The sequence below is a fragment of the Homalodisca vitripennis genome, unplaced genomic scaffold (genome assembly GCF_021130785.1).
Source record: "Homalodisca vitripennis isolate AUS2020 unplaced genomic scaffold, UT_GWSS_2.1 ScUCBcl_3529;HRSCAF=9107, whole genome shotgun sequence".
In the NCBI taxonomy this organism is placed as follows: Eukaryota; Metazoa; Arthropoda; class Insecta; order Hemiptera; family Cicadellidae; genus Homalodisca; species Homalodisca vitripennis.
Window position 1 is genome coordinate 488 of NW_025779652.1, and position 27,954 is coordinate 28,441.

Genomic DNA, 27,954 nt, shown 5'->3' on the forward strand with positions numbered 1-27,954 from the left:
CTGAGAATGGTGCAATTGCCTTCTGCATTTCGACCTGTTCTGATTCGTTCATAATGGAAGCAAGACGCATTCCCTCATTGTTGCATCGCACTATAGCGGTAAACCAGGTTACCTATGAAAAAAAGGATAAAACATGTTATATAATACGCCCCAGATAAAACTAGTTTAAATCTAAGTATAATATTCGTCTGAGAGATTTGGATACTAAGGAAAGTTAAATATGAAGATACGTGTTTTGGATATACATAAAAACCCTAAGTGTTGAATTTATAAAGTTGTATATAATTGGCTTAAAAATGCGGTGGTGTTTATCACATAAACATTTCCTTCCTTTAATATTCCTTGAAGTCTAAGGAAGATGTTGATAAAGAAAAAAATCGGAAAAGTTTCCTGGAATAATTTACAATTCAGAGAAATATAGATAAAATTTATATTTCATAATAAAAAATTAACTGTCACTAAAAAGCTGTTGTCACATTTAAAGGGGCTGAAACATTTTTTAATATTAAATTTGAAAAGAAGTTTATATACGAGGGCTTTTCCAAAAGGAATTAGACATTCTGTCCTCCCGCTTAAACGAATGAAGCGCTGCCACTGATTACGAGCTCCTTGCAGGCCACCTGCATAGACTGATCATACTCCTCCCCTGGGGCAGAGCCGAGCAGTACCGACAAATATCGAATATTTGGCTGATCTGTAACGTCAGTTCGGACCGGTTATGATTTCAATTGTCTATTACAAATTCATGAGTCGTTTTATATCCGAACATAACTGAAAAACATTGAACTTATATAAAACGTATACTACAATAATGATTATTAAATTAATTATATTAATATTTAACTTTCTCGATACCTCCAAAGACACTTGACAAAATGTGAGATGGTTCACAACGAATGAAGTGTTGTAATTTCATCATACTTTGTTTTTAGACTCAAAACGACGTTACATATATTTTTTATTTCATTGGAAAGCTATTAAAATTAATAGAGCAAAGCAACACATTCATAAGCATAGCTGCAAAATATTTTAATATAAAGTCCTTAATTGATAGTACATAAATTAATAATTACGCTGAAAAAGCTGTAGTAAAGAGTTATCACAGTAGATGTGTTAAAAACTAGATATTAAATGGATTAAAAAAGAAACTTGTGAGCATATGTTCAACAAAAACATAAATATGACAAAATCAATAACAACTACCAAACTTAAATACCTAACATAGCACGTAACATCATTAATACATAACACATTTTCTAATAAGATTATAGTAATGTAAATGACAATTTCAGTTTAAGATCATATACGAATATAAGTATGGTTTACAAGTTTAAACAACACTTTTATGATTACGTAGACACACACACACACACACACACACACACACACCATAATATAAATAATGAAAATATTTTAGACCTATTGATCTCTAATGATATGAATATTTAAATACCTTGTAAAATCAATGTTTAAAGAAATAAATGAAATTGTGCTGCATTCTGCAACATTCAGTTTGAAAATTTAATTGAAATATATTTATGCTGTACCACACTACTGAAAGGTGTTTAACTCAGAGTATTAGCTGAAAACACAGTGGTACATTTTAATAGGTTTGCTAGGTATTGCACTAGGTAAATTAAATCCAGAATAGTATGGAGCGAGAATGCTTGGGAATGATCATTCCACTATTCCAATACACGGGCTATCTGTAGTTGGCAGGAGGGGCCCCTCCATCACCACTCTTTTCTCTCCGAGTTGTATGATCAGACCATGCAGGTGACCCTCGAAGAGCTCGTGACAAAGCTTAAGTGAGTCGTCGGCAGTCAGCCTAGTAGTTTTAGACGGCGCTGTTGTGGTCGACGGTTTTTATCAAGTTATAAAAATACAGAAAAACATTAGCAGCGTTACTGCATTAAAGTTTGCAAAGAGCTTGGGGATTCGCAAGTGGACACAATTCACAAAATTCAACAGGCTTTTGGGGAGTCTGCCGTGAGCATTATTCCAATAAAAGAGTGGTACAATCGATTCAAAAATGGTCAAACGTAAGTGAATCACGTTCAGGAAGGCCATCGAAAAGCTGGAATGAGAATGTTTTTGTACAGTTGAGAAATTTAATCACCGAGGACCGTCGTCTTACAATCCGAGAAATAGCAGAAGAAAGTAGAGTCAGCATTGGGTCAGTACATTCGGTTTTAACAGAGGATTTAAAAATGACAAGCTTGTCCACAAAATTTGTTCCAAAATTGGTGAAAAAGGAGGAAAACAACTTCACCTTGAAATTCCACAAAACATGCTGGACAGTGCAAATAGTAACCCTGGCTTCCTGAACAGTGACCATCGGTAATTAATCCTGGATTTATGGATGCTACCCGGAAACCAAGATGAAGTCCTTGCAGAAGAAAATCACGACATCTCCAAGACCAAAAAAAGCACGGCTAGTTCGTAGCCCATTTTAGGTCATGTTGCCAGTCTTCTTTGACTCCATTGGAGTGGCCCATCATGAGTACGCACCACAAGACCAAACCATCACAAAAGAATACTACATTAAAATTCTTCGTCATCTACGTCATGATGTGCGGCGCAAACGGCTGAATGGGTGGGTAACAAAAACTTGGTAGCTCCCTCACGACAATGCACCTGCCCACTCTGAAAATCTAATTCAGAGTGTTCTCGCTAAAAACACACATCTGGTTTTCCAAGCTCCGTACTTCCCCGGCTTGGCTTCCTGTGACTTCTGGCTATTTTCTGAGCTGAAAATGTCCCTGAAAGGGACTCGATTTAAAGAAAGAGAAGACATTAAACACACACACACACACACACACACACACACACACACACACACACACACATATATATCAATTAAATTTTTATAAGTGACGATAGCCGAATTTAATTTTCAACAAATATTGAATCATAAAAAGTACTTGCTCTGCCGGGACTAGAACCCGGACCTCTCACTTGCCGGGTGAATGTGCTACCATTACACCACAGAGCCCTTACTTTTTAGGCTCCGTATATATATATATATATATATATATATATATATATGGAAAGTGTGGTGAAAGAGAGAGGGAGGGAGGGGGTTACCCTTTGCATACTTGTTTTCCAATTTTAATATCTCTTAAACGTTAGTCGGATTCGATTATGCTGTTGCTTTTAACTATTAATTTACTGAATAGCCGTCATTTAATTAGTGAATAACCGTACACTAGCTTACTGTTAGCAACGCACTAGGGTAAAGTGTTATGTTAAATATTTTTGCTTATTAAGTTTACCTTATCTAGTAAATACTGTTATTTCACTTTTCCTAGTAAGAATTATTTTAATTCAATATGAAAATCAACTTTCCACCAGCACGTCGCCAAAGAAAATTAATTAAATTTAAGATAACCGTTAATCCTTTTTACTCCTAATTTATGAGTTTGTTTATACATTTCACTAGGTACAATTTTTGTAGCATCAATGGTTTAAGGTAATTTGACGAAAACAAGAAAGCACTACGATGTCTAAACTTAAACGTGCATTAATAAAGAATTTATTATCTCATATAAACAATTTGTTACATTAATGTCAATAGTTAGTTTATATTACTATGAGAAATGTTTCTATTTGAAATCGAATTAACTTCAAGTGCAGGTTGTTATTTGTGCAAGTCAATATTTATTTTGAAATTGTATGTTAATAGATTACGTTAGTATGGTTAAACTTGGCATTTATTTAAAATTCAAAATTTTTATCTAAACAGGTGAGTGAGGTAAATAAAACATGTACTTTAATTAAGCATATTTAGTAGCTGCTTAAATATAGGGACTTTTGTTATTTTTATTTAAGAAATTTTAATTTACTTTGGAATGTTTAAGTAAATAAGCTTACGATAAAGGGGAGACTAATATATTATCAAGATACATTATTGTTTTCGACCTTTTTACTTCTTATTTTAGCTACATAGAGCAATGCTCTAAAATATTTATTCATATCCTTGCAAGTCATAACTAGTGTATAACTTTCTACATCGCTTTTATAGGAGAAATTACTATTGCGGATTTGTTACTATAAGTGATAAGATCCTGATTTGTTATATTTTTGTTCTATTTTTGTTAGTTTAACTCTCGCAACAAAATATGTTATCATAACAGAAATAACAGGTTCTATAACTATCTGTTTATTTCATTATATAGGTAGTGATTATTCTATAAGTAACGGAAGACTACATTAATGAATTTCTACTACTGCCCACATTCAAATTCTACTAAGTTTCACTTCATAAGGAGAGACTTTTACAAGTTCAGTAGCAGCGGAACAGTGTTGAGTTCAGAGTCTCCTTGAGGAAAAAGAACAAAGGTATCAACCACATACCTCCTCCAAATCATTGATACAAACTATCAACAGTAATTTCAACGCACCCGGTCATTTCCAATTTTATACTTCTTTGTAATATTTTCTGGAATGGATGTACCTGTAACATAATATTATAAACACTTATTTCATGCGGTCAACTTGTATTCAAGACAGGTACATTCTGATTAAACGGTGACCAATAAGAGAATGTATTGCGGCTGTTGCATGTTTCGGAACTCCAAAAAATATAAAAAGTTTTCATGAAGGACTTATAAGTGAACGGACAAACGGTTTGTTATCTAGCCATGAGCGTTTCCTTACTTCCCTTTCGAGGTAGTGATACGTAAAATATACAAATTCTAGAGGGTCAGATCAGATATACTTTGTACAGATAAAATTATCATAAAATAAACCTACGATAAACGTAATAATATCCAATAACCTTGGCCTTGACCGACTCGATTCATGCCACTGTTCAATAATTTCCCAACTTTTGTAATTATCGAGAAGTGCATAAAAAACATATTATAAAGTATTGTACAGTAAACTCGTCACAAATCGTCTACAGGTGGCCCCCGTTTAATCACAAAGTAACCAACATTTACAATAGCGTACATTAAGTTTAATACTCTCACCTTTTTGAAAATATACAATGTTCTTTGTAACTGATACTCTTCTGCTACAATTACTCATCCATTAAGTGTGTAACCAACTTAGTTATTAGTTAAAACTACTGTTTTACACTTTTAGCATAAGAGGTACATTCAAAATTAGAATTAGCTAGAAAAAAATGTTTTCTTAACAGACAAATCTATATGTATACTGTAACAGTATACTAACTAATATTTTGAAGGGACAGGATTTTTCCGGATATTTACCATCGTTCAGTGAAAAAAGAAATCAATAACAATATGTTTCGAGATCTGCAATCTGATCTCTTCTTCAGGTAAATAACTAACCCAATACATAATTACAAAACTAGTTTAAAATAAACAAATCATACCAAATTTTGTAGAGAACTCAAAATCCCTAAAGTGGACTGAATCTGACAAACTAGAAAGTTTTGACGTTGAAAGTCTACTTACAAATGTACCAGTTCCAGAAACACTGGGAATTATTCAATCACGTCCCAAAGAAGACCATACATTAAAGGATAGAACTAAACTTCCCGTGCCAGTAATTATGGAACTTTAGAACTATGCACTCAATGCTATTATTTTTAGTTAGGGGGTAAAATTTACCGTCAAGGTGAGGCAATGGGTTTAATTGTAGGCAATGGGTTCTCCACTGTCTCCTATTTTCGCAAATATGTTTATGGAGGAATTTGAGCTAAAAGGTTTGGCTTCAGCTCAGTTCAAACCGAAGATTTTGTGGAGGTGTGTGAATTAAATAATTTTTTGAATCACATTAATCGTATTTCCCCTTCCATCTGCCTCACAATAGCAGTGAAAGTCAAAAACAAGCTTCCCTTTTTGGATGTGTGTGTATTAAGAGATAGATGTCTTTAAGACAACTGTTTTTCGAAAGGAAAAACACACAAGAAAATATGAAATTATCAATCCAATCATCAAAAATCTGTCAAAGAAGGAATAGCCTCCTCGTTGCTTGATAGAGCAAAGAGCTTTTGCTCAGATAAGGATGGATTAAAAGAGGAATTTAAGAAAGTTGAATCGGATCTCACAAGCAATGGATACCTTCAAATAGTAATTAATAAGGGCAAACGAACCAGAAGAATAATTCCTGAGTCAGAAAAACAGAATTGTGATAAATTTGCGTTCATGTCAATCCCTTATGTGCCGGAATTATCGGAAAAAATTAGAAGAGTAAGTAGAAAGTACAACATTAGAGCCGTGTTTTAAAACACACAATACTCTTAGACAAAGTCTCGTAAAAACAAAACCAAAAGATGGCACACAGGATTCCAAAAACTATGTTTATAGTATAAAATTTAGTTGCAATAGGGAATACATAGGCGAGACAAAAAGACCACTAAACGTAAGAATAAAATAGCACAAAGAAAACACAAGAAGGGTCTCACAGAAAAGTAAAAAATTGCACACCATTGTTGGTCCGAAGACGATCATGGGATGAAGCCAATATAATACATTGGGAACCCCATTTCTTCAAAAGGAAATTAATTGAGCATTAAATTGGCAGACCAGTTAATCAGTCCAGATTAGGCCGCTTTGGTTGTCAATTCTAAAAAATTAACTAAAAAGAAAACCAAAAGTATCAAAAGGATCAGATATTTGTAATAAACCAATGCGAGTCACAATATGGTTTTAAGAAGTTCATGTAGCATGAATCACTAATAACAAAAGGGCCTATTCCTGTCCCTCTTCCTTTCTATTTCGGCCATCTTGTTTTTGTCTGCCGAGACGATTACCATTGGCTAGTGCCCTCTGGTTAGTCGTAGGTGGTTAGTAGACGAATGCAGACGTATTGTGACCTGTATTCTGTAGTTCAGTCTTAATGATTAGCGTTGTGTATAGTTTTTTATTAAGTGGATGTTTTTTATAGTTAGTGAAGTTGACAAACAAACATGGTGGTTGTAATTCCTGACTTAGGCATGCCACAACGCTTTGATATGATTTTTTTCATTTTAACCTAGTTTTGTAAATATGTATTATGTTAGTTATTTACCTGAATAAGAGATCAGATTGCAGATCTTGAAACGTAGTGTTATTGATTTCTTGTTTCACTGATCGATGGCAAATGTCCGGAAAAATCCTATTTCCTTCACAATCCTTCCATTGTCAAAAATACCCTTCAAACACAGATCTAATATTTATAAAAAATATATTATTTCAAATAAGAAATATTAAACCATTTGAATTTATGGACTTGCTTTGAGCTACACACTCCAGGAACGGGTCGCCAATGAATTCCGACTTGCAAGCGCAAGCGGCACGATGATTCATAACGTTGCAGACAGTGTTGTTACCGCAGAGGCCAATGCAAGGATCCACACACTCATCATTACTGCAAGTGCTGTTTGATGAGCAGTCCGAGTCTCGTGTACACTTCATCTCTGGAATTTACATTAGTTAATAAGTAAGATGTAATTTATGACTCACACAAACATCGGAATATGTTCATGTAGGTAAAAGTACAATTCCCCTAATTTATTTACTTGAAATAGTAATACAATAATTTAATATTAGTAAGCTACCAAAGTAAGTAAATTGGGATATTTTTGCATTTGATCTCAACAGCTCCCACAAACACTACGGGTAAAAAATCCTACGAACTCTTTATATTATATCACCATTTTGGAATTAATATGAATAGAATGTGAAAGAAACGGGATTTTTTCAGAACATTTGCCATCGTTCAATGACACAAAAAAATCAGTAACACAGTTTCGAGATCTACAATTTAATTAAATCTATTTTTTAATGTTATGTATTCTCTTAGATTCAGATTTAATGGCTGTTTTTAAGAGGTTTGCATATTTTATCTCTTTTCCTAATGCCTCTTACCAACTCTTCCGAAATCCATCGCCTATTGTTTTTAAACTTATGCTTTTCATTTGTAAAAATCCTCTTCGAATTTTCAGTAAAAATGTTTAAAATTTGTAAGAATAAGTTGAACATTGACCTCGTTGATATTTGTGACACAGGTCCAGGCGCAGTTCCCTAAGTAGTTACTAAGTAACTTTTTGTCAATAATAATAGTTTCACTAGGAGACTTGTGATTTTGTCTTGGCATTTAAATACTCAGGGCAGTACAACAGTGGTCAGTAATACTAGTCTCGATCACCGCTGTGTGTAATCTGTCAAAATTATCGTGTTTAATAAAAATATGGTCAAGACAAGTCTGACTGGCTCCTGCCTCTCTAGTTGGATTGTATATGCCACACATAAAACCACATTCATACAGTATGACTACGTATCTTTCGGTCTTGTTGTCAGGTATCAAAATGTTAGCGTTTATGTCACCAATAAGTATATAAGTTTTGGATTTGGTTAGGTGTGAGTAGTGTTCACTGAGTGCGGCAGTAAAGTCGTCTAGATCGTTATCGTGAGTTCTGTACACTGCCAGTAGGTTGCACTGTTTGTTACTATAAGTAAAGTTGCACTGCAGGCCATGCACACCACCCAGCTCCGTTTCTTGCTCACTCACACCACAAACACATTCTCTCACATACACTAACACACCACCATTCCGATTGGCACCTCTTAAGGTTTTGTACCACTTATATCCTTCAAGTTCAATCCCTACCCCATTTTCATCAAGCCATGTTTCACTTAAAATAATTATACCCCAAAAAACTGTAATGGCTTCTAAACAAACTAAGAAACTGTCTAAGTTTTTACCATAGCTTCTGTATTATTGCGATATTAAATGCAATATATTAAACCCCCCAATATGAAATGCGTAAAACGAGTTATGACTAAGTATGTTATTTATAGAAACACTGCTAATTCTTCTATAACTATCAATTACATTATGTTTTCATTCGTGAGTGAGAATATCCGGACCCACTCAAGTAATTGAAAAGGTAAAAAATAATAATAATAGTAACATTTGGATGAATACGCTATTTTGAGCTACCACCTCGCGTAACGACGTCCCTTAAATTAGTATAGTACTCATTCTCACATTCTGATACACAAAGGTGATACTATTATAAACTATTTCTTTATAAATATCATTATCTTTGGAACATAGGCCCCTACTATGTACAAATAGCATGATTAAACTCTGTGCATAATTCGTGCCTACAAAATACATAACTATTAAAAATTCAGCCGCAAAACATTTTACAGAGAGATCTAAGACATCTTGAAGAAAAAACCTACAAATTATTAAGCGGAATTAAAGTATCCATAGTGTGAATAGATTATAAAATAAAATGTGTAATACTAATGAAAACAATTATTTCTGGCTTTAAAAGACATTATTCATACATAAACATACACACACAAAATGTACTATATAAAAGACTATTTCGATTCGAGGATTCAAATATAGCTCTTATTATGAAATAAACAAAAACAAATAAATAAAATAAAATAAAAACCACCTCAAACATTAAAATACACAATACTCTTTTGAGAAAGTCGTAAAACAAAAGAAAAAAAGTGGCACATAGAATTTCAAAACTTGTGTTTTCAGTAAAAAATTTAGTCGCAATAGGGAATACATAGACGAGACAAAAATACCAATAAACGTAAGGATAAAAGAACACAAAGAAAACACAATAAATGGTCTAACAGACAAGGAAAAGAATTGCACACCATTGTTGGTCCGAACACCATCATATGAACATAGGATGAAGCCAACATGATATATCGGGTACATCATGTCTTTAAAAAGAAGTTAATCGAGGCTACATATATTAAATTGGCAGACCAACCAATCAGTCAACCATCAGTCTAAAGAAGGACACTGTGGTTACTAATTCTGAAAAATTAACTAAAAATAAACCGAAAGTATTAAACAGATTAGATATTTGTAATAAACCAATGTGGACTTACAGTACAGTTTTAAGAAATTCGTCTAGTATAAATTAATATAAAAGGCCGTGTTTCTTCCGTGATGATTGCCATTTGCTATTGGCCTCTCGTCAGTCGTAGGTGGTTGGTAGGCGAATGCAGACATAAAGTAACCTGTATTTTGTAGTTTCGTTTTAATTATTAGTGTTATGTTTAGATTTTATTAAGTGCATGTTTTATAGTTAGTGAAGTTAACACACAACATGGTGTTTAGGATTTCTGATTTACGCGTGTCACAACGCCCTGGTATAATTAGTTTTTTTACATAGTTTGTAATTTTTTTTTAGAATAGGATATATTTATTTCCACAAAATAAAAATAAACATTTACAAGTTATACATTTTTACATAGAAAAAATTCAAAACTAAAACTTAAACTCAAATGTCTTGTTGCCAGGTTTTTTAAGGCTACATAAGTCCTACTTAAAAATAAACAAATTCAATTAAATGCCAGTTTAATTTATAGTTTTAAAACAAAATAAAAATATTATATTAATATATATGAGGAAATGATAGGGCCTCCAAGGCTAAGCCTGTTTGGAGGTTCCATCAATGTATTTTTACAAATGGTTTACAAGAATCCAGCTTCAGAATTACAAAAACATAAAATTTATTGATTCATGGAATAATGGTTATCTCTTAGAAGCTGGATTTTCTGATAAGTAATTTAGCAATAGTAACAATAAGTTCCTACGAGGGTTTTGGTAGCGTATATGTGATCGTGATCTGCAAAATGCTAATCGTCTTGAAACATTTCGGATAGAAACGGCTAACAGTCACAAACACCACATTTCTTTTATTAATGTGTTAGGGCGTTAGCGAAGCTTATCCACTAGGGGATGGAAATATTTTATTTCTGCCTAGTTGTCTAACTCTCTGTTAATCGGTCCACATGATACGCTGTGATCAAACATATAGACTTGATATTTAGTAAAAAATTCATTTATTATATAGGCAACGTAGAGTTCCATGATGATGTATCTCTCTCCCTCTCTCTCTTTCTCTCCTTCCCTATCTCCCTCCCTCCCCCCTATTTCTCTCTTTCTGTAGAATTTAGCTAAGCTTATGTCATCATTTTTCCAAAGTTTTTATGGGTAAAGATTATGTCAACGAGAAAATTGCATTACAAAATAAACTTTTAAACAATCTGAATATTGCCATGTGGCGTCATTATATGATGCTATGATATATTTATATGCACAAAACAATGCGTGTGCTTATAGAATTATCTACAGGTTAGTTATTTACCTTAAGAAAAGATTAGATTGCAGATCTCAAACGTAGTACAGAAAAAATCCTGTTTCATTCGCAATCCTTCCATCGTCAAAAATAAACTTAAAACAAGGAATGAATAGAATACAATGACTCTGTATAATGTAATTTAGTTAAAAAGTTGTTATATATTTTGTACGTGTGCCTTATTAATTCGTACTGATATTTGTACTATTTTTATTAATGTTACTTATTTTTGACTCGTACATTTAATAGGCATTTCTTTAATCAAAATTTTTTTCTTTAGTAAAAATGGGTGGTCAAAATCTTTAAATCGTAAAAAGCGTAAATTAAGTGTAATAATTCAAATTTCTGTTAGAAGGTAAAACCTAATAAGAAAAATATTTGTAATACTCGCGTAAAAAGGTGTACCAAGCCTATTAATTGTCAGTCTAAGAGAGTGGATCAATCCATACTACATAACAACGATGTATACTAATAACTATCTGGCACAATTTCACCTTACGAGGTATATAATATAATGGATTACAATAATTATAGTTTACATTATTATAGATACCTTCAAAATTTCTGATTAGAAATTGTCTAAGGGAGACATCAGGGTTTGCTGAAACTATTCGTACTCTATTATAACGCTACATACTCTGACGACGATAGTAAACAGGCGACAACCTTAAGTACGTTTCATACTTAACCCCTCTCTAGTAATTCGTCGCCTTCAACTCCTACATGATCCTCAACTGTCATTCATTGCTTATTAGATATATTTGAATAGTTAAGTCAAGATCAATGAAAGAAAATAGATCAGTGAGTGTACTAAACCTAAGAGGCTCCGCTGCTATAACTGCAAAACGGAAGGTATCAAAACAACGGATTGCCGATGTAATTCCGACACGCTTTGTGGATCCCAGATCAAGGAGGTCAGTTGAGATCCCGATATCATTGTCGAACACGAACTCCAACGGGGAAAATCTCCTGTGCCGAAGAATTAACACACTACTAGGGTAGTTTCGGACTTGTGAAGTTACATGATTGTCGACCGTATGTAACTGTTAACATTCTTGGAAAAACATTTGAGGCTCTGATTGATACTGGTGCTATGGTTAGCATAGTAGGCAAAGATTTAGTAGATCATTTAAAATATAATTCTATAAAACCCCAAAATACAAATATATCTTTGCAAATGGCCAATGGCTTTAAGACCTATGTAAAACACTTGTATTCGGTTAACTTGGAGGTTAACGAAGTCCATATTGAGGCAGAAATCTTGTATGTTCCAAACCTTACTACGTCCTTAGTATATAGTAAACCACACAACGTCTTCCAAACGTGAAACGCAAAATGACGTCAATGATATCAATATAAACTTAATTGCAAACTTGAGGGCAGATGAACATAAACGGTTAGATTTATTTCTACATAAGGAATCAGACAAGGATTTCTCAGCTATAATCACAAATCCAAGAGACGTCCGAGCTCACAATATGCTTCCCCGAAGGTCGTCAGACTGTAGTGACGGCATGGGACCCGATGCTTGAAGCCCTCAAAGAAGCCATCGACAATAATTATGAGGGAAACAAATCCTCGGTTACCTTTTCAAATCCACCTGATAGTGAAGTTAAAAACGCAGTATCTACCTCCAATAGAACTGAGTGTCTTTCATGCCATGAAATGGATGAACTGAGGAAGGAAAGTCCAACGCCAAATACGTATCAAGATGTTAACATCCAAAAAGAAGCCGCCGCCGAGGATGACTTTGAGATGGTAAATGAATGCGATGTGACGTTGTCGAGAGCATCTTCTCCATGCCTTTCCATCATGGAAAATTCGGAATGGGTAGGCAACGAACTAGGAATAGATTTCCAAGAAACGTCACCTAAGACAAACTTAAATTCCAACACCAATTACATTACCACAATACGAGACACTCCACAACCAATCCAACCACCACAACCGGAGAAAACTGAAGCCCCAGAAGAAATAAACAAGCATGTCCTGGATTACTCGTTGAAAGCCAGAAACGTGCAGGCTGCTTCAAATAAAGAAAAAAGATAACGTCCAAAAAGGATTCGGGTATTCAATCCGGACGGCACTTTGGTCAGAATAGATGTGCGAAAGTTGCCACCTGAATTGCACTGAATTGGTCATTCCATTAGTATATTTTAGCCACCAAGAAGGAAATGTTTTTATTTTTTATAACCGAAGATTAATATTTTGTTTTATTTCGTTCAAGGCAACTGGACTTTCTGCAGTGAAGTGTGCCTCTTTATCAATTTGAAAACAGTTTATTTTTTCTAGTTTTAACAAAATTATTATAAAAGGTTAGCCATTTTAAGTTTCGTTTTCATGTTTTCATTTCAAATTTATTACTACATTTATGTAGATTTATCAACAAATGGTGTTCTTTTTTAGTGTTCTTTTTATTGTTTTATATCATGTTTATTATAATTTAGTACACAATTTGTTGTGTTCAGAAGAAAATAATGTTAGTTTGTTTATATTTTTAAGTAAATAATTCCTTTGTCTAATTTAGTTTCTAGATCTTATTAATATAGTTTTTCATTTTAAAATAGAAAATTGTTGAATTTAACTCAGAAGATGTTTAATTTTGTTCCCTTTGTTCTCTTCCCGAAAGAAAGAGGGGGGTGTGAGGTACTAAAATGTACAGTGTATTTTTTTTTAAATTATCTTAGGTCGTCCATTCAAGCTGTATTGTGGGATTAGTTTTCCCGTCAACAATGATTAACGGGATCCAGATAAAACAAGTCCGCCTCAGCTATCGTGACACGACATGTTCGCCGCTTGACGGGTTGCGGCATGAACGATAACTCGCGCATGCGCTCCAACGCAAACTCGTCAGACGGACCGGCCAGCAGAGGAGCGAGAGGTCAGCCTGTACAATCCTATCACCACGGTAAGATCCACGGTGCGCTGAGATCTTAACCTCACTCCTGCCGACGTGTTCGTGAGATACGGACGTATCGATTACTTCTTGCTTTTGGTAATATATTACTTCAATTACTATACTTATCATAATTAACCTTTCGTTCATATTCTGTATAGTTTTTATATGTTGTGCCACACGAAATTTTCTTATAACGTATTCTTGGTATTCTTTTACTTTACTTACTATCTTACTTAATCTATGTTCGTGCAATACGGACCCAACCTTTAAATTTAGTATTAGTGGTTCTTTACTTTACTTGCTATCTTACTTACTCTATATTCGTGCAATACGGACCTAACCTTTAAATTGGTATTGGTTATTGGTATTATTGGTTCTTTACTTTACTTACTATCTTACTTAATCTATGTAATGGGAATCGTAATGGGTATCTAGTCTGGTGATGTAGTGTCTTGGTGACATGGTTGTTTAATTTGGTTAAAACTTTATTATTCTGTAATATTAGTATGGCTTTCTTTGTTTAAACTCGAGATTGGAAGATTGGTAAACTTCTTAACAATCAACTTTTACTACTGAGCATGAGTTCATTTTATTTGAAAGGTTTAAATTATTAGCCTAGAAACTAACCTCTACTAGTTATTTTGCAACACAAGTATTTTGTGAAAATAATACATTTTTTCAATTAAAAGTGAAAGAAAGTTGAAAGTGTTTGTGAAATAAAATGTTGTAAACAACAGTTAACAGCTGATTTTGACATTTACACTTTGGTAAGTTGGGCCTAGGATGAACTGAGGTCATTTGTTGATAACAATTTTCTACCTGCAAAGCAACTGATTTGATTGTGGCCAAGTAGAGCTTATCAGCTATGTCCTGTATGGCTTGCTAGCTCAGTTGGTTAGAGATATAGCTCTTGGGTCTGAGGTTCCTGGTTCAATTCTCACCATTGGCATTATATTTTTGCTTATGAAGAAAATTACTTTTAATTTAATAAAACACATTTATGTGTATTGGATTATTTTTATCTGTACTTCAAGAAAGTTAATTTGTTTGGAAATACTTTTCTTCATAATACACTGTAGGTTTATTACCTATACTGGAGAATTTTTTTTTCCTTCTTCATACTTCATACAGGCAGCCGACCGTATTTGAACTATGAATACGCGTAGTCGTAATAATCTTGAGGCCAAAATCAGTATGGCAAATACTATAGAAAATGAAGAAGAATCTTTGTGTGGAAAGTGCAATGTGCCAGTTTCCAATGAAATGGCTATGGGGTGTGATGGTTTTTGTCAATTATGGTACCACCCTGATTGTGTGGACATTGAAAATGAAATGTATGCTGTGATCAATGACATAGCCGATAAGGTTAAATGGTATTGCGAGGCATGTAACAGTAAACTGAAAATGCTTATCCGCAAGTCATCGAAAGTTAACGACGGTTGTGATTGGCCGAGTATAATTAATGTAGTCCTAACAGAACTTGAAAATCAAAGCAAGAACAATGTTTTACTGTGTGAGAGAATCAATATGCTTTCCTCCCAATATCAAAAACTTAACAGCGAACTTCGTGAAATTAAAACAAACCATGTAACTTTGAATGAGATTATGCGCATAAACGGTAATTCTCAAGTAATAGACACTCGAACATGTCTAGGTCGATCTACTAATCACAACGTAACTAATAATATTGAAAGCTCTATTGCATCTAGTACTCTGTGTCACACAGACAGGAGCCAGCAGACGAAACCTGATGCTGCCAATACTACCACTACCCGCTCAAACAACATAACCTATTCCAGAGTAGTTAAAAAAAGTGCTCTTGGCGCTAAGATGGGTGGAAATGATACAGTCTCAAAAAATAATGAAAGTGACAAGTAATTTGAGTTTTATATCTCACGAAGGAGAAAATCTGCTATGAAGCATGCTCAAGAAAGAGATAACAGTGCTGATACTACTTATCAAGAAAAAGCTACAGCTAGACCTATTGTTGGAATAAAAACAGGGGGTAGTAGTAAACTAAAAATTGCTAGTAAGAGATCTTGGGTGTTTGTCTCTCGTTTGGATACAAGTGTTGCCAAGGAAAATATTGAAACATACTTGAAAGACTCTAAAATCGAGGACTTTGTTTGTTTGGAGTTGGAGACAAAATATGATACATACAAGTCTTTTAAAATAAGTGTAAAGGACTCACAGTTTGATCAAGTCATGGATCCCGAGTTCTGGGAAGAAGGTATACTCGTTAAGGAGTATGTGCCACTGCGTAGGCAATTCAGAGGCAATTTTTTAGGCAATCGCAGAGGTTAGATGACTCTAGCCTCGTGAAATCAAATAGTGATAACTGTTTGCTTGGTTTTTTGTATCTAAATATACAGGGCCTTAACAATAAAACTGTCGTTCTTGAGGACTATATAGTGATTCTTAACTTAGACTTATCCCCGATCGCATTCATATGTATCACGGAACATTGGTTGTGTAAAGATGAACTTTTGAATTCTCACCCAGAGAGTTATTATTGTGCGGCAAATTATTGCAGAACTGATCATATCAGAGGTGGCGCGGTTCTTTGTGAAACATAACTTGGAAACCAGAGAATTAGATTTAGGATCATTCTGTTCCGAGTTGAACTTTGAAGCAGCGGCAGCAATTGTGGACAATTTCAAGCTTATCATCATCTGCATCTACCGCTCGCCTGGGTCTGACCCTAAATATTTTCTCAGTACATTGGAAGATCTCTTTATACACCTGACAAAATGGGATGACTACACAGTCATAGCAGGTGGCGACTTCAATGCTGATTTCGATGTAACTACTACAAAAACCACAGCAGTCGAGTTTCTTAATCTACTTCGACAATTTATCTGCTACTGTTTGAACTCTGCACCTACTAGAGGTAACAACTGTCTTGATAATGTTTAAGTAAATTGTAGTTTAGACTATGTAAATTGTAATGTTGTCAAAAATTTTCCGTTTACTGACCATGATGGCATGCTTATTAATTTGAAGATCATAAATAGATCGATGGCAAAGGGAGCTTCATCTAAACAACATAGTATACTTAAGGCTAATTCCTCTTACAAATTTGTCCTGCCTAGGAAAAGTATGTCTTGTTTAACTGATAGACTTAATCTTGTTAATTGGTCCCTGTTTTCTGCACAGTGTTTTTGTAATGGAGCAGCAATGTTCACATGTTTTTTTACTATTTTGATTAATATTTTGAATTATTTTTTTATTTTAAAACGACCTAAATTTGAAGTAAATGGGGTTAAAGGGAGAAATAGTTGGTATACATCTGACTTGGCAACTTTAAAGGATAGGTTGTTGTCTCTTGATTTTTTGTACAAGAATACTGGTAGTAATACAGTTAAAAATCAGCTGAAAGTGCTAAAGAGAGAGTACACCAATAACATTACTGCTGCCAAAGTAGCTTATAACAGTCAGCTAATAGATTCTAGCAAGAACAAGTGTAAGGCAGCTTGGTCCTTAATAAAGAAAAACTGTAACATGGCAAAAGGCCAAGAGCCCTTGATCTCACCAAATATGTTTAACAATTATTGTATAGAAGCAGTTGTTGAAGCAAAAAAAGCCATCGAAAAACCTGCTGTTACTACTAAAGCTCTCCTTAAAAATGTTTGCCCAGTTAGTTTAAGTAATATTAGCTTATTTGAGTGGAAATTCGTGTCAACAGATGATGTTCTTAAGGCCGCAAAACATTTGAGTGATTCTTGCAGCAATGATTATTATTACATGTCTAATACTCTTTTGAAGCAAATACTACCTTTTATTGTCGAACCTATTACTAAATGTGTCAACTGTTTACATAAAGAAGGAAATTTTCCTGAAGAGCTTAAAATCTCCAGAGTTTGTCCTATCTACAAGAAAGGTCCGAGAGATAAACCTGAAAGTTATCGCCCAGTCTCAATTGTACCTGTTGTATCCAAATTGATTGAAATTATAATTTATGAACAAGTTGTTACTTTTTTGGAAGAGAAAAACATTTTGTCCAAATTTCAGTTTGGTTTTAGGACCACGCTTGATGCCATAGATAGTTTGGTTTTTGAAATTTTGCAGGCCTTTGAGAGCAGGGCCTTTGCTCAGGTAACGTTTTGTGACCTGAGCAAGGCTTTCGACTGTGTTGATCACTCGGACCTATTAGAAAAACTTAATTTTTATGGTTTTCGGGGTAGCTCATTGAGGCTTTTCAAGTCCTATCTAGAAAATAGAAGGCAGGTGGTTTTTATCGATGGAGAATGGTCTCAAGAAGTTGTCCTAAAATATGGAGTGCCGCAGGGCTCGGTTTTGGGGCCTTTGTTATTTTTAATAAGTATTAATGATTTGCCTGTAAATGTTATTAGTAGAACTTTCCTTTATGCTGAAGACACAACTTTCTTGAATGTTTCAAATGATATTGTAGAGCTGAATGATTTGGTGAGGAGCTATTTAGAAGAGGCAGGTGTGTGGTTCGAGCCAATGGTTATCTCTTAAATAAAAGTAAAACTGAAAATGTAATATTTAGCTTAAGGCCATACAATCAGGAACTTGTAGAGTTGGACACTGTTAATAATGTTAAATTTCTTGGTATTTTTATTGATCACCAGCTGGCCTGGGGAACACACATAGATCACATTAAAACTTGACTGTCTAGAGTTATATTTCTGTTGAGACGTCTGAAACATTGTGTAACGACAGATTATATTAGGATGGCATATTTCGCTTTCTTTCAGTCAATAATGAAATACTGTTTGCTTGTATGGGGTAACTCTCCAAGGATTGTTGAGATTTTGAAATTGCAGAAGAGGGTTATTAGAATAATTAATGGCTCAGCCCCGTTAGATCATTGCAAGCCTATATTCATAAGTTTAAAAATTAACACTGTTGACAATCTTTACATTTTTGAACTTGCTGCTTACTCCTTAAAAAAATTACCAGAAATGATACTTAATGAAGACGTACATCCATACAATACACGTAATAAAGATAATATTAGTTTTCAACAATGCCGATTAAGTAAAATGTTAAATAGCCATTCTGTCATGTGCAAAAAAGTCTATAATAAGTTAAGTTATTTTGTTAAATTGTATTAATAGTTGTAAGGTTTTTCTTAAAAAACTCAATGACTGGCTGTTAGCAAATCCTTTTTATAATATTGAGGAATTCCTAGAACACCCTGGCATAACTCTGTAATATATTGTCCGTTGATCAATACCTTTTTGCTTTGTTGACTCTTTAAATAGTTTATTTTTGTTCTTGTTCACTGTTCTTACTAATAGTCTTTATTTTTTTGTTAACTTGTTGAATTTTTGTGATGTTATCTATTTATATACTTATTTATTAATTAATTTATTATTATCAATTTTACATTGTTTTTAAAATTGTTACATTTATTACATTACATGCAATACATGAATTGTTACTATTTTATACCGCTAAGTTTGGTTTTTTTTGCTGCTCTAGTATGACTAAGAACAATGTAACGTTCAACAATTCTGACATTGTCAATACATGTATATATGTCCATGACAATAAAGTATTATTATTATTATTATTATTATGTTCGTGCAATACGGACCTAACCTTTAAATTTGGTATTAGTGGTTCTTTACTTTACTTGCTATCTTACTTACTCTATGTTCGTGCAATACGGACCTAACCTTTAAATTGGTTATTGGTATTATTGGTTCTCTACTTTACTTACTATCTTACTTAACCTATGGTCGTGCAATACGGACGTAACCTTTAAATTGATTATTGGTATTAAAGGTTCTTTACTTTACTTACTATCTTACTTAACCTATGTTCGTGCGATACGGTCCTAACAAATACATTATTGCTCTGGGTCTATTATTACTTCTCTTACACTTTTCTTACTTAATCTTTGTTCATGCGATACTGACCAAACATCACTGTATATATTATTCTTATCGTTGATATTAGGGCCTACTTTTGTTCATACTATTTTACATAACATATAGTGTGTTTCGGTTGAGATAGCTGTGATTTAGACAGAGATTTAGGTAGTTACGCTTTTATGTAAAATCCTTTTCTTTAATTGATTATAGTAAATATCTTACATATCGGCACCATTTTATTTCAAATTCTCGATTTTTTTCAAGGTTAGTTGGATAATGATGACTGACTAAATGCTTGAACTCTACCACTACGTTATGTGATAGCAATATATCTGAACCCAACTGACATACATAATCCAAAAGAATAAAATTTAGACCCCTGGATCGAATCCCCGCTTGATTGGGCTCATCTAGGGTATGCGATACGTGTCATTCTTAACAGTAAATGGTTGCGTTGAGAAAAGACACGTTACAATGTGTTACCATGTTACATTTTAAAATGCCATACGATTGTACCCAGTTTTTTTGACAGGCAGGCTGACAGATGGAATGTGCCAACGTTTTTGAAGTTTATTGCATATTTAAAGTTTTTATATATTATGTTTAACGAGATATTTAACATTCACATGCATTATTTTGTGCATATTAATATATCATAGCATCATATAATGCCGCCACATGGCAATATTCAGATTGATTAAAAGTTTATTTTGTTATGCGATTTTCACGTTGACATAATCTTTACCCATAAAAACTTTGGAAAAATTATGACATAAGCTTAGCTAAATTCTACAGAAAGAGAGAAATAGGGGGGAGGGAGGGAGATAGGGAAGGAGAGAAAGAGAGAGAGGGAGAGAGATAGATCATCATGGACCTCTACGTTGCCTATATAATAAATGAATTTTTTACTAAATATCAAGTCTATATGTTTGATCACAGCGTATCATGTGGACTGATTAACAGAGAGTTAGACAACTAGGCAGAAATAAAATATTTCCATCCCCTAGAGGATAAGCTTCGCTAACGCTTAATTACATTACTAAAAGAAGTGTGGTGTTTGTGACTGTTAGCCGTTTCTATCCGAAATTTTTTAAGAAGATTAGCATTTTGCAGATCACGATCATATATACGTTACCAAAACCCTCGTAGGAAGAGATAACCATTATTCCATGAATCTATAAAGTATTAGTAGATCCTAAATGCGATGAACCACATCACGTAGTGATTGATTTCTTAGTTTTACACTTTTAATAACTTGACGGTGAACCATAAATTTGACCAGGTATAATATGTACGTTTGTTTAAGACAAATAGAGATGATATTAAAGGACGATGGCAAAATACAGTTACAATTATATCTAAGGGAGACAGTTATATTGTAGCTAATTATATTCTCAAACCATAATCCTACCACCTAGCATAATAATTACAGCATTGTAAGGGTACATATTTTCCAATCCATGATACATAGAAGATAAGATAAAACATCATAAAAAAACACATTAAATACATACGAATGACGATTTTCATACTTTCAACATGGCATCCTAAGAACGGTTTCCAGACATATCCTGCATTGCAGGAACAGATTGCACGATGTTTGACAGTTTTACAAACACTGTTCAGTCCACAAGCGTCCTTGCATGCGTCCTTACACAGGTGGTCACTGCAAATTTTCTCCTCTGGACAATCCGAGTTCATTGTGCATACTGAAAAATTGTTAACTGAAATGATTGTACAACAGCTAGAGTACTAAACTTCTATCGGTTAACATACTGATTTGTTTATTTTTACCTAAATTGTAGTTATATGTTAGGTTAGTTATCCACCTGAATAAAATATCTGATTGCACGAAAAGGACTATTACTGACTTTTATCGATAGTAAATAGTCCAGAGAAATAGATAGTCCAGAAAATCTTGTTTCCTTAACAATACTTAAAAAAAAGAAAACATTCAAACAAGGGTATTTAGATTTTTATTTAAAGTTAAGTCAACGCAAGAATTGAATTAAAATTGTTTTATAAAGGGTTAATGGAAAAGTAAATGATTTATTTAAACTATAGAATGTCCGTACAATCGTTTAGAAAATGCTACAAAATATTACTCGTAAAATTGGGAAAGTATTACTACTATATTGTTGCATATCTATGCAAACAATTTAGGCCTACTTAAAAGAATCTAAAAATTCGAAATTAAATTTTATAAGAGCTGAATAACTATAACACGCTTAAAGTACCTACCTTCAGGGAAGCAGTCATTGAAAGGTTGGCCAATAAAACCCGGTTTACAAGAGCACATAGAGACTTCACCGACTACATGACAGATGTTGTTAAGGCCGCACAGGCCAAGGCAAGGATCTTCACACTGAAAGTCTATACAAGCTTTGCCTGGTTCACAGTCATAATGATTCTCACAAGTGATTCCTGAAACATAAAACAAATATTACTAGAATTGGTTCACAACATCGTTGCAGAGTAAGAACTCGACCTATAAAAATATTCTGGGTTTGTATAAAATTGTAATAACAATTGCTAACTTACAATGTATTTCATATGATGTCTCATTTACGATGCCACATCGATGAAGTTGAAATTAAAATCCAAAAACTGTTCAAAACGATTCAAAATCCGAATTGCTTGTTGGCTCTTTAATAACATCCCCAAGATTTCCACGACTGGTTAGTTAAAATTGGTCTCCACCTGACAAAGAGAGGAGAAGAAGCTTTTATTATGTACTCGTATATTACTAGTTTCTTTCCATTCAAGCTATTTGTTTTTTTTTCTAACGGAATTCACCAGTAGTACAATTAAATACGTTAAAAAGAGTATTAACCATTAATAACACTAATAATATTTACTTAATTTTTACATAATTAAATTAAATAAAATTTACATAATTAAATAACAAACCGTGTTAAAATAAAAATAAAAAACAGTGAATAAGTGAAAAATATAAGTTAGTTAACAAACAATCAACAAAAAGTTAAAAAAAAGTAAAGCCAATAATAGATAGTTAAATATCAAAACGAGTAACAGTACTAAATGTTTGATGTGTGATAAGAAAGAAATAACAACAAAGTGATTAAAACAATTTTACAAATAACGTATGCAAAAATAAAAATATGTAATCAGCAACATGCAAAAAAGATAAACAGTCAGAAATATGTATAAGCAATAAGTAAATATAAAATATTAATCAAAAACAATCTTAAATGTCCAAATAATTATATATGATCATTAATACTTGTGAATACGTTACTATATCGACTAGATGCATACTAAAGTGGTGTGCTATTTAATATTAGGCATAATTTACTTTACGATCACGTCAGATAAATGTTATAAGATATCAAACGTTTCTTTAATGTTGTATGTTTTACCTGAAATACTTTTATCTTTAAAAGAAGACCTACTAGATATGAAAAAACCTTTTAGTACTGGAATATATTCTTTGTGCAGATTTTTGACAACATACATAAACTGAATGAGAATTGGATAGGCTTATTCTTGTGTGTTAAATAAGAAAATGAGATATATTAATAAACATTGAAACCTGTTATATTTTGGTCTACCATTTAACTGGTTAAAAATGTATTGAATCAATGCAGAGAGCATTTTCTACAAAAGTGGGTTAAGCTCACATACCATGTAGTTATGTTTAAAAATGTAGGAAAAAGAATATTTGATGCTTATAATAGTGGATACGTTTTATTTTTAACCATAAAAACATGTTATACTTCCCATTAAAAAACTGTTTGATTTTTTGTATGCTTGAAACACCTTTTTTCATTAAGTTTAAAATAGGTACAAGAAAACGGTTATAGTACCTTCGGTTAAATCTGTTATGGTTGCTTTAAATTTTGAAGTATCTTTTTAATCGGGTATTTATGGAAGATTAAGAATTTGCTGGTTTCACTAATTAATTTGTAAGATATTCAGGGTTTTATGTAAAACGCTAATTTTGTTATGTGTATGTCATAATTTTGAAACAGTAAATATTTTCAAACATTGATTTCACCAAAAAGTTAACTAGAGCTTCAAAACAATAGTATGTAACAGGTTTACAGATGAAGAGTTTGAGATTCGACCCGATATATTCCGTTTAGGCACATCTAGTTACTTTACATTTGATGATTATCCCTTTATAGATTCACTTTAAGTTCTTTTTGTTTTGTTTAATTCTTATAATTTTAATTGTCACCTTATCTGACTCACCCTGTATATTCAACAAATCCAATTATTAACCATTATGTATGAAGAAGGTATACTTAAATTTATAAGCTCAAGCAAAATTTGAAAACAAAAATCAAGTCGTATAATTAACTGATTTTTGAAAAGGTTTTGAAAATTGGAACACATAATCATTTTATTTAAGTAATTTTACCATTACCTATTAACTAAGTGTAGAAGTGAAAGAACCCTATATTTTAAGTACCAGTCTTATTACCCAAAACCTTAGGAAAATGTTCTTCTGCTAACTACAAAGCCCACAAACAAAGATTTTGATCCCATAACAGTGAAGCCTATGCCTATACTATTCTACAATACCACGAAAGGTGGTACAGGCACATATTACAAATCACCCTAGTGTGTCTTTTATGCAAAGAAAGGCATGTGTGTCCGACAACAGTGCAGTCTTCCTAAACCTTTAACGAGCATATATAATTAGTTGTAGGGGGTTAGAACAAAAAACTAAACTATAAAAGTATAGCAAATATTTTATATTAAGTTACATTTGGTGGTGGCATGTCTGAATGAAATACCTTTTTCTAGTTTTCACTTCATTAAGGGTTTATTTATTATGAATTTCCAGGTAGATTTTGTCATAAAAAGTAAATAATATACTATATTTTGTGTTTTAGTAAACGAACTGTCTTGATTTATTGTAAACATAAGCTAAACGTTTGGAGTAAAAGCAAACAGAGAACTATATTTAGCTATGGTGCAATGAAAGAACTGGGTATTTCAGGCTTGCTGGATCTGATGGTACCAACCATTGTCAGCTGAAAATTTTGTAGCATATTTAATAAAAGTGGGATTGTCGAAAAGAAAGTTATCTGCTGTAATATTTCGATTAGTGTGATTGATAGGTTCACTTATAATCCGGACATAGTATGACGTACGGGTTCATTGTTGGGTGGCTTGATTGAGCCAGCATATGGCAAAGTGTTGATCATGTAAGGAGTTCTTGAGTCATTTAGCGTAAATATTTTTAATTTATACTTATCGGGCTTACTCCTCATAGAAACCCTGAATCTACTTTTACTACGATACCCAACCAACTGCTCATCTATGGTGCAGTGTTCATAAGGAGAATACAAACCTTTTGCATTTTCTATAAACATTTCCTATATATTTCTGATGGGTGAAAATTGATGATTTTCCTTGTTTGCCTCAAAGCTTTCTTTTTCATTTTTGTCTTAGCAAAAGACTTGAATCTATTTAGTGGCATTGTAGCACGAAAAATCGATAAGCCAAAACGTATGGACCAAAGTTCATCTAAGTGTCGGTTGTTATTTATTTGGTATCCAACTAAATAAGACAATCCAATACAAACCAAAAGCTCAGTTTTATTTGTTGTATGATGATAGCTTTGGATGTTTTGTATCAATAAAACATTCCTACAAATTTCTTAATTTGTCCTATAGACCAGTTCTTTTAAAATATTTTTATCAATTTGAAGTAACCATGACTCAAGTGGGGTTTCACCTCTTTTCCGGGTCCTTTAGCACAAGGAAAGTCAGTTATCAAGTTTCTTGCCTGCGGGCGGCCTCTCCGTTGAGGTTCTTCTGAGCTCCACATGTAACCATTTTTCCCCAAAAGAGCAGCTACATTTCGCCTCCCTTCTATCTTTCTTCTTCTCCTTCTTCGTCTGCACTGTTCTCATCAGAATATTCTGACTCCTCCACTACATAATCCGGATCATCATTATCCAATAAACTTTCCTCGTCAATTTTCGTGTCCAATAATCCGTGTGTGAAGTGTTTCTTTCTTTTTTTTTCTTTCAATAATAAATCACGAATTTCATCGCTTCTTATTTAAGCAGACATAACTATTTATACTATAAATAACTCTTACAATGATAAAATTTAACCTTTTAAAGGAAAACTAAACAGTTAATCAACACAAACACTATTTTTAAAATTATAAATACTAAATTTGTAGAAAACTAAATCCGTCACACAGAAGACACCCTGGGGTGCACCACACCCCAAGCAACGTCTCGACCTTTCCAGTTGGACAAGAACAAGCAGAATGGAGTAAACAACGATATCGCCTGAGCAGCCATTTACATGGCCACCAAAATTTCCCTGCACCACCCAATTCTGCTGCAAAGGAACAGTTAGTGTGGAGTAGCCCTCCTCCGTAGACTAATGGTTATAGTCTTGGCTCTGTAACCGATAGATCACAAGTTCAAATCCCGGGGAGGTCCAATCATATACTTTGTACATTAATAAAAAAACCAGTGCACTTCAAAGCCGGCGCTGAGGCTTAAATGATATACAAAATAATTAAAAAAATAGTGTGGAGTGTGTTACACCCCAGTGTGTCTGACAATGGTTATTCCGTGTCGCGCCACACATGGAGTCGAATCATTTCTGTGTTTATTCAAAAATACGCTCTATCTGAAAGACAAGATAAGATACGAGGACAAGCAAAATGACATGGACATGGTTAGACTTAAATAATACGGCATTGATTAAAGATAATGTTTCAGTATACTTATCAATGTGAAACAAGTCGGGTTAGGTGTATTAAATATTAAAGGCAAACGGCCAGACGTATGTGCCAGGTGATATGGATTTTAAACATTTTGTTTAGTACTCTTTTAACAGCTTTCAATAATGTTTAAACGATATGCCACGTTTCCTTACTTAAAAAAAACGATACAGCACTTCAACTTCAACAATGTTTTTGTAGTTAAATATAGCTTTGATAGCTTTTCTTCAAAACCTTATATTTGCTCTTAGAGCTACCTCAATATTTTTCTAATCTAAATGTTATACAATTAAATCTCCGGATGACACAGTTTGCAGCAAACGGATAGTTTATGAACGGACTTAAAGAAGAGAGCAATCTGTAATCTATCTAGGATATCTTATTTAAAGATACTGCAGCTCGATATTACAATATAAAATAATTAACTTTTCAAATGAACTATTTTTTTGTTTTTATTTGAACAATCTTGCATTTGAGTAAGTTATCTCACTGCAAATTTTAAGCTATTAAAAATTTGGCGATGTACTTTTGTGTTATCGTTGAATAACCAGACGTTGTAGATCGTCTATTAATAAACAGTAAATACAGACAGACATGTAAAGTGGTTTTATGTTCATAAATATTTGACAAGAATTACTTTTTAATATTATTGTATTTATTAGAAAATTTAATTTGTCCTCAAATGTAAGGTCTAATTTTCTATTCTTTATTTGAGTAACCTTCTGAATAAGAAAGTTATTTCCTTCCAAATATTAATTTCCTTAATGAATTCTAGATAAATTTATCGCGGCTAATCAGATATTATTTTGACCTCAATTAAATGAAAACAATGTTGCAACAAAGTCCAAATATCTATTCATAGTACATTCTAACATTTATATATATGGCAGGTCATTAAGTCTTCTTACATAGGATTATTTCCAAAGTTTTTATCAAAACATTTCATGGTTACCATTTTGAAATGGATAAGCTAAATTTATGTTTAGGATGACTTTACCTTTTCGTTTCTTAGCAAGGTCTTTTCTTTTTTGCTGATAAGTTTGTTATAAAACACTGTTTTGATGGTAAATGTTTAGTATAACTGTTGTTAGTTTTGTTAAAGCACATCTTTATGTCTTTATTCAGTTTCATGTTTTGTCTTTTATTCATGTTTTGTAAATTTTAATCTCACAAATGTTTTTTGGAAGTTTTGATTATATAAAGTAAATAGAAACATTTTGTACATTAATTCGGTGTAGTACAAAACTTACCTGTGGTGTTGTTACCTGTCGGTATTCCAAGAACTGAACCACACAGTGCAAACAGTACCCAGTATGTGAATGCCATCACTGTCTTAAATTGAATGTCAGCGATGTGTTTGTTGTCTTCATAGAAGCGCTTTTATCAGACCTATAACCCCCCCTATGACCTTG

General features: G+C 33.2%; 1 protein-coding gene across 3 annotated transcripts; it reads right to left on the bottom strand.

Moving 5' to 3' along the window:
- On the bottom strand, positions 1 to 27,949 carry LOC124372579 (aggrecan core protein-like; the record flags this gene model as incomplete). Of its 3 annotated transcripts, none has more annotated exon segments than XM_046830984.1 (6): positions 1 to 112; positions 4,404 to 4,456; positions 7,187 to 7,369; positions 21,355 to 21,531; positions 22,064 to 22,246; positions 27,793 to 27,949. In XM_046830984.1, coding segments are annotated over 6 exon segments (784 nt in total), but the record flags the coding sequence as incomplete, so codon positions are not given.
- Positions 27,950 to 27,954: the final 5 nt, after the last annotated feature.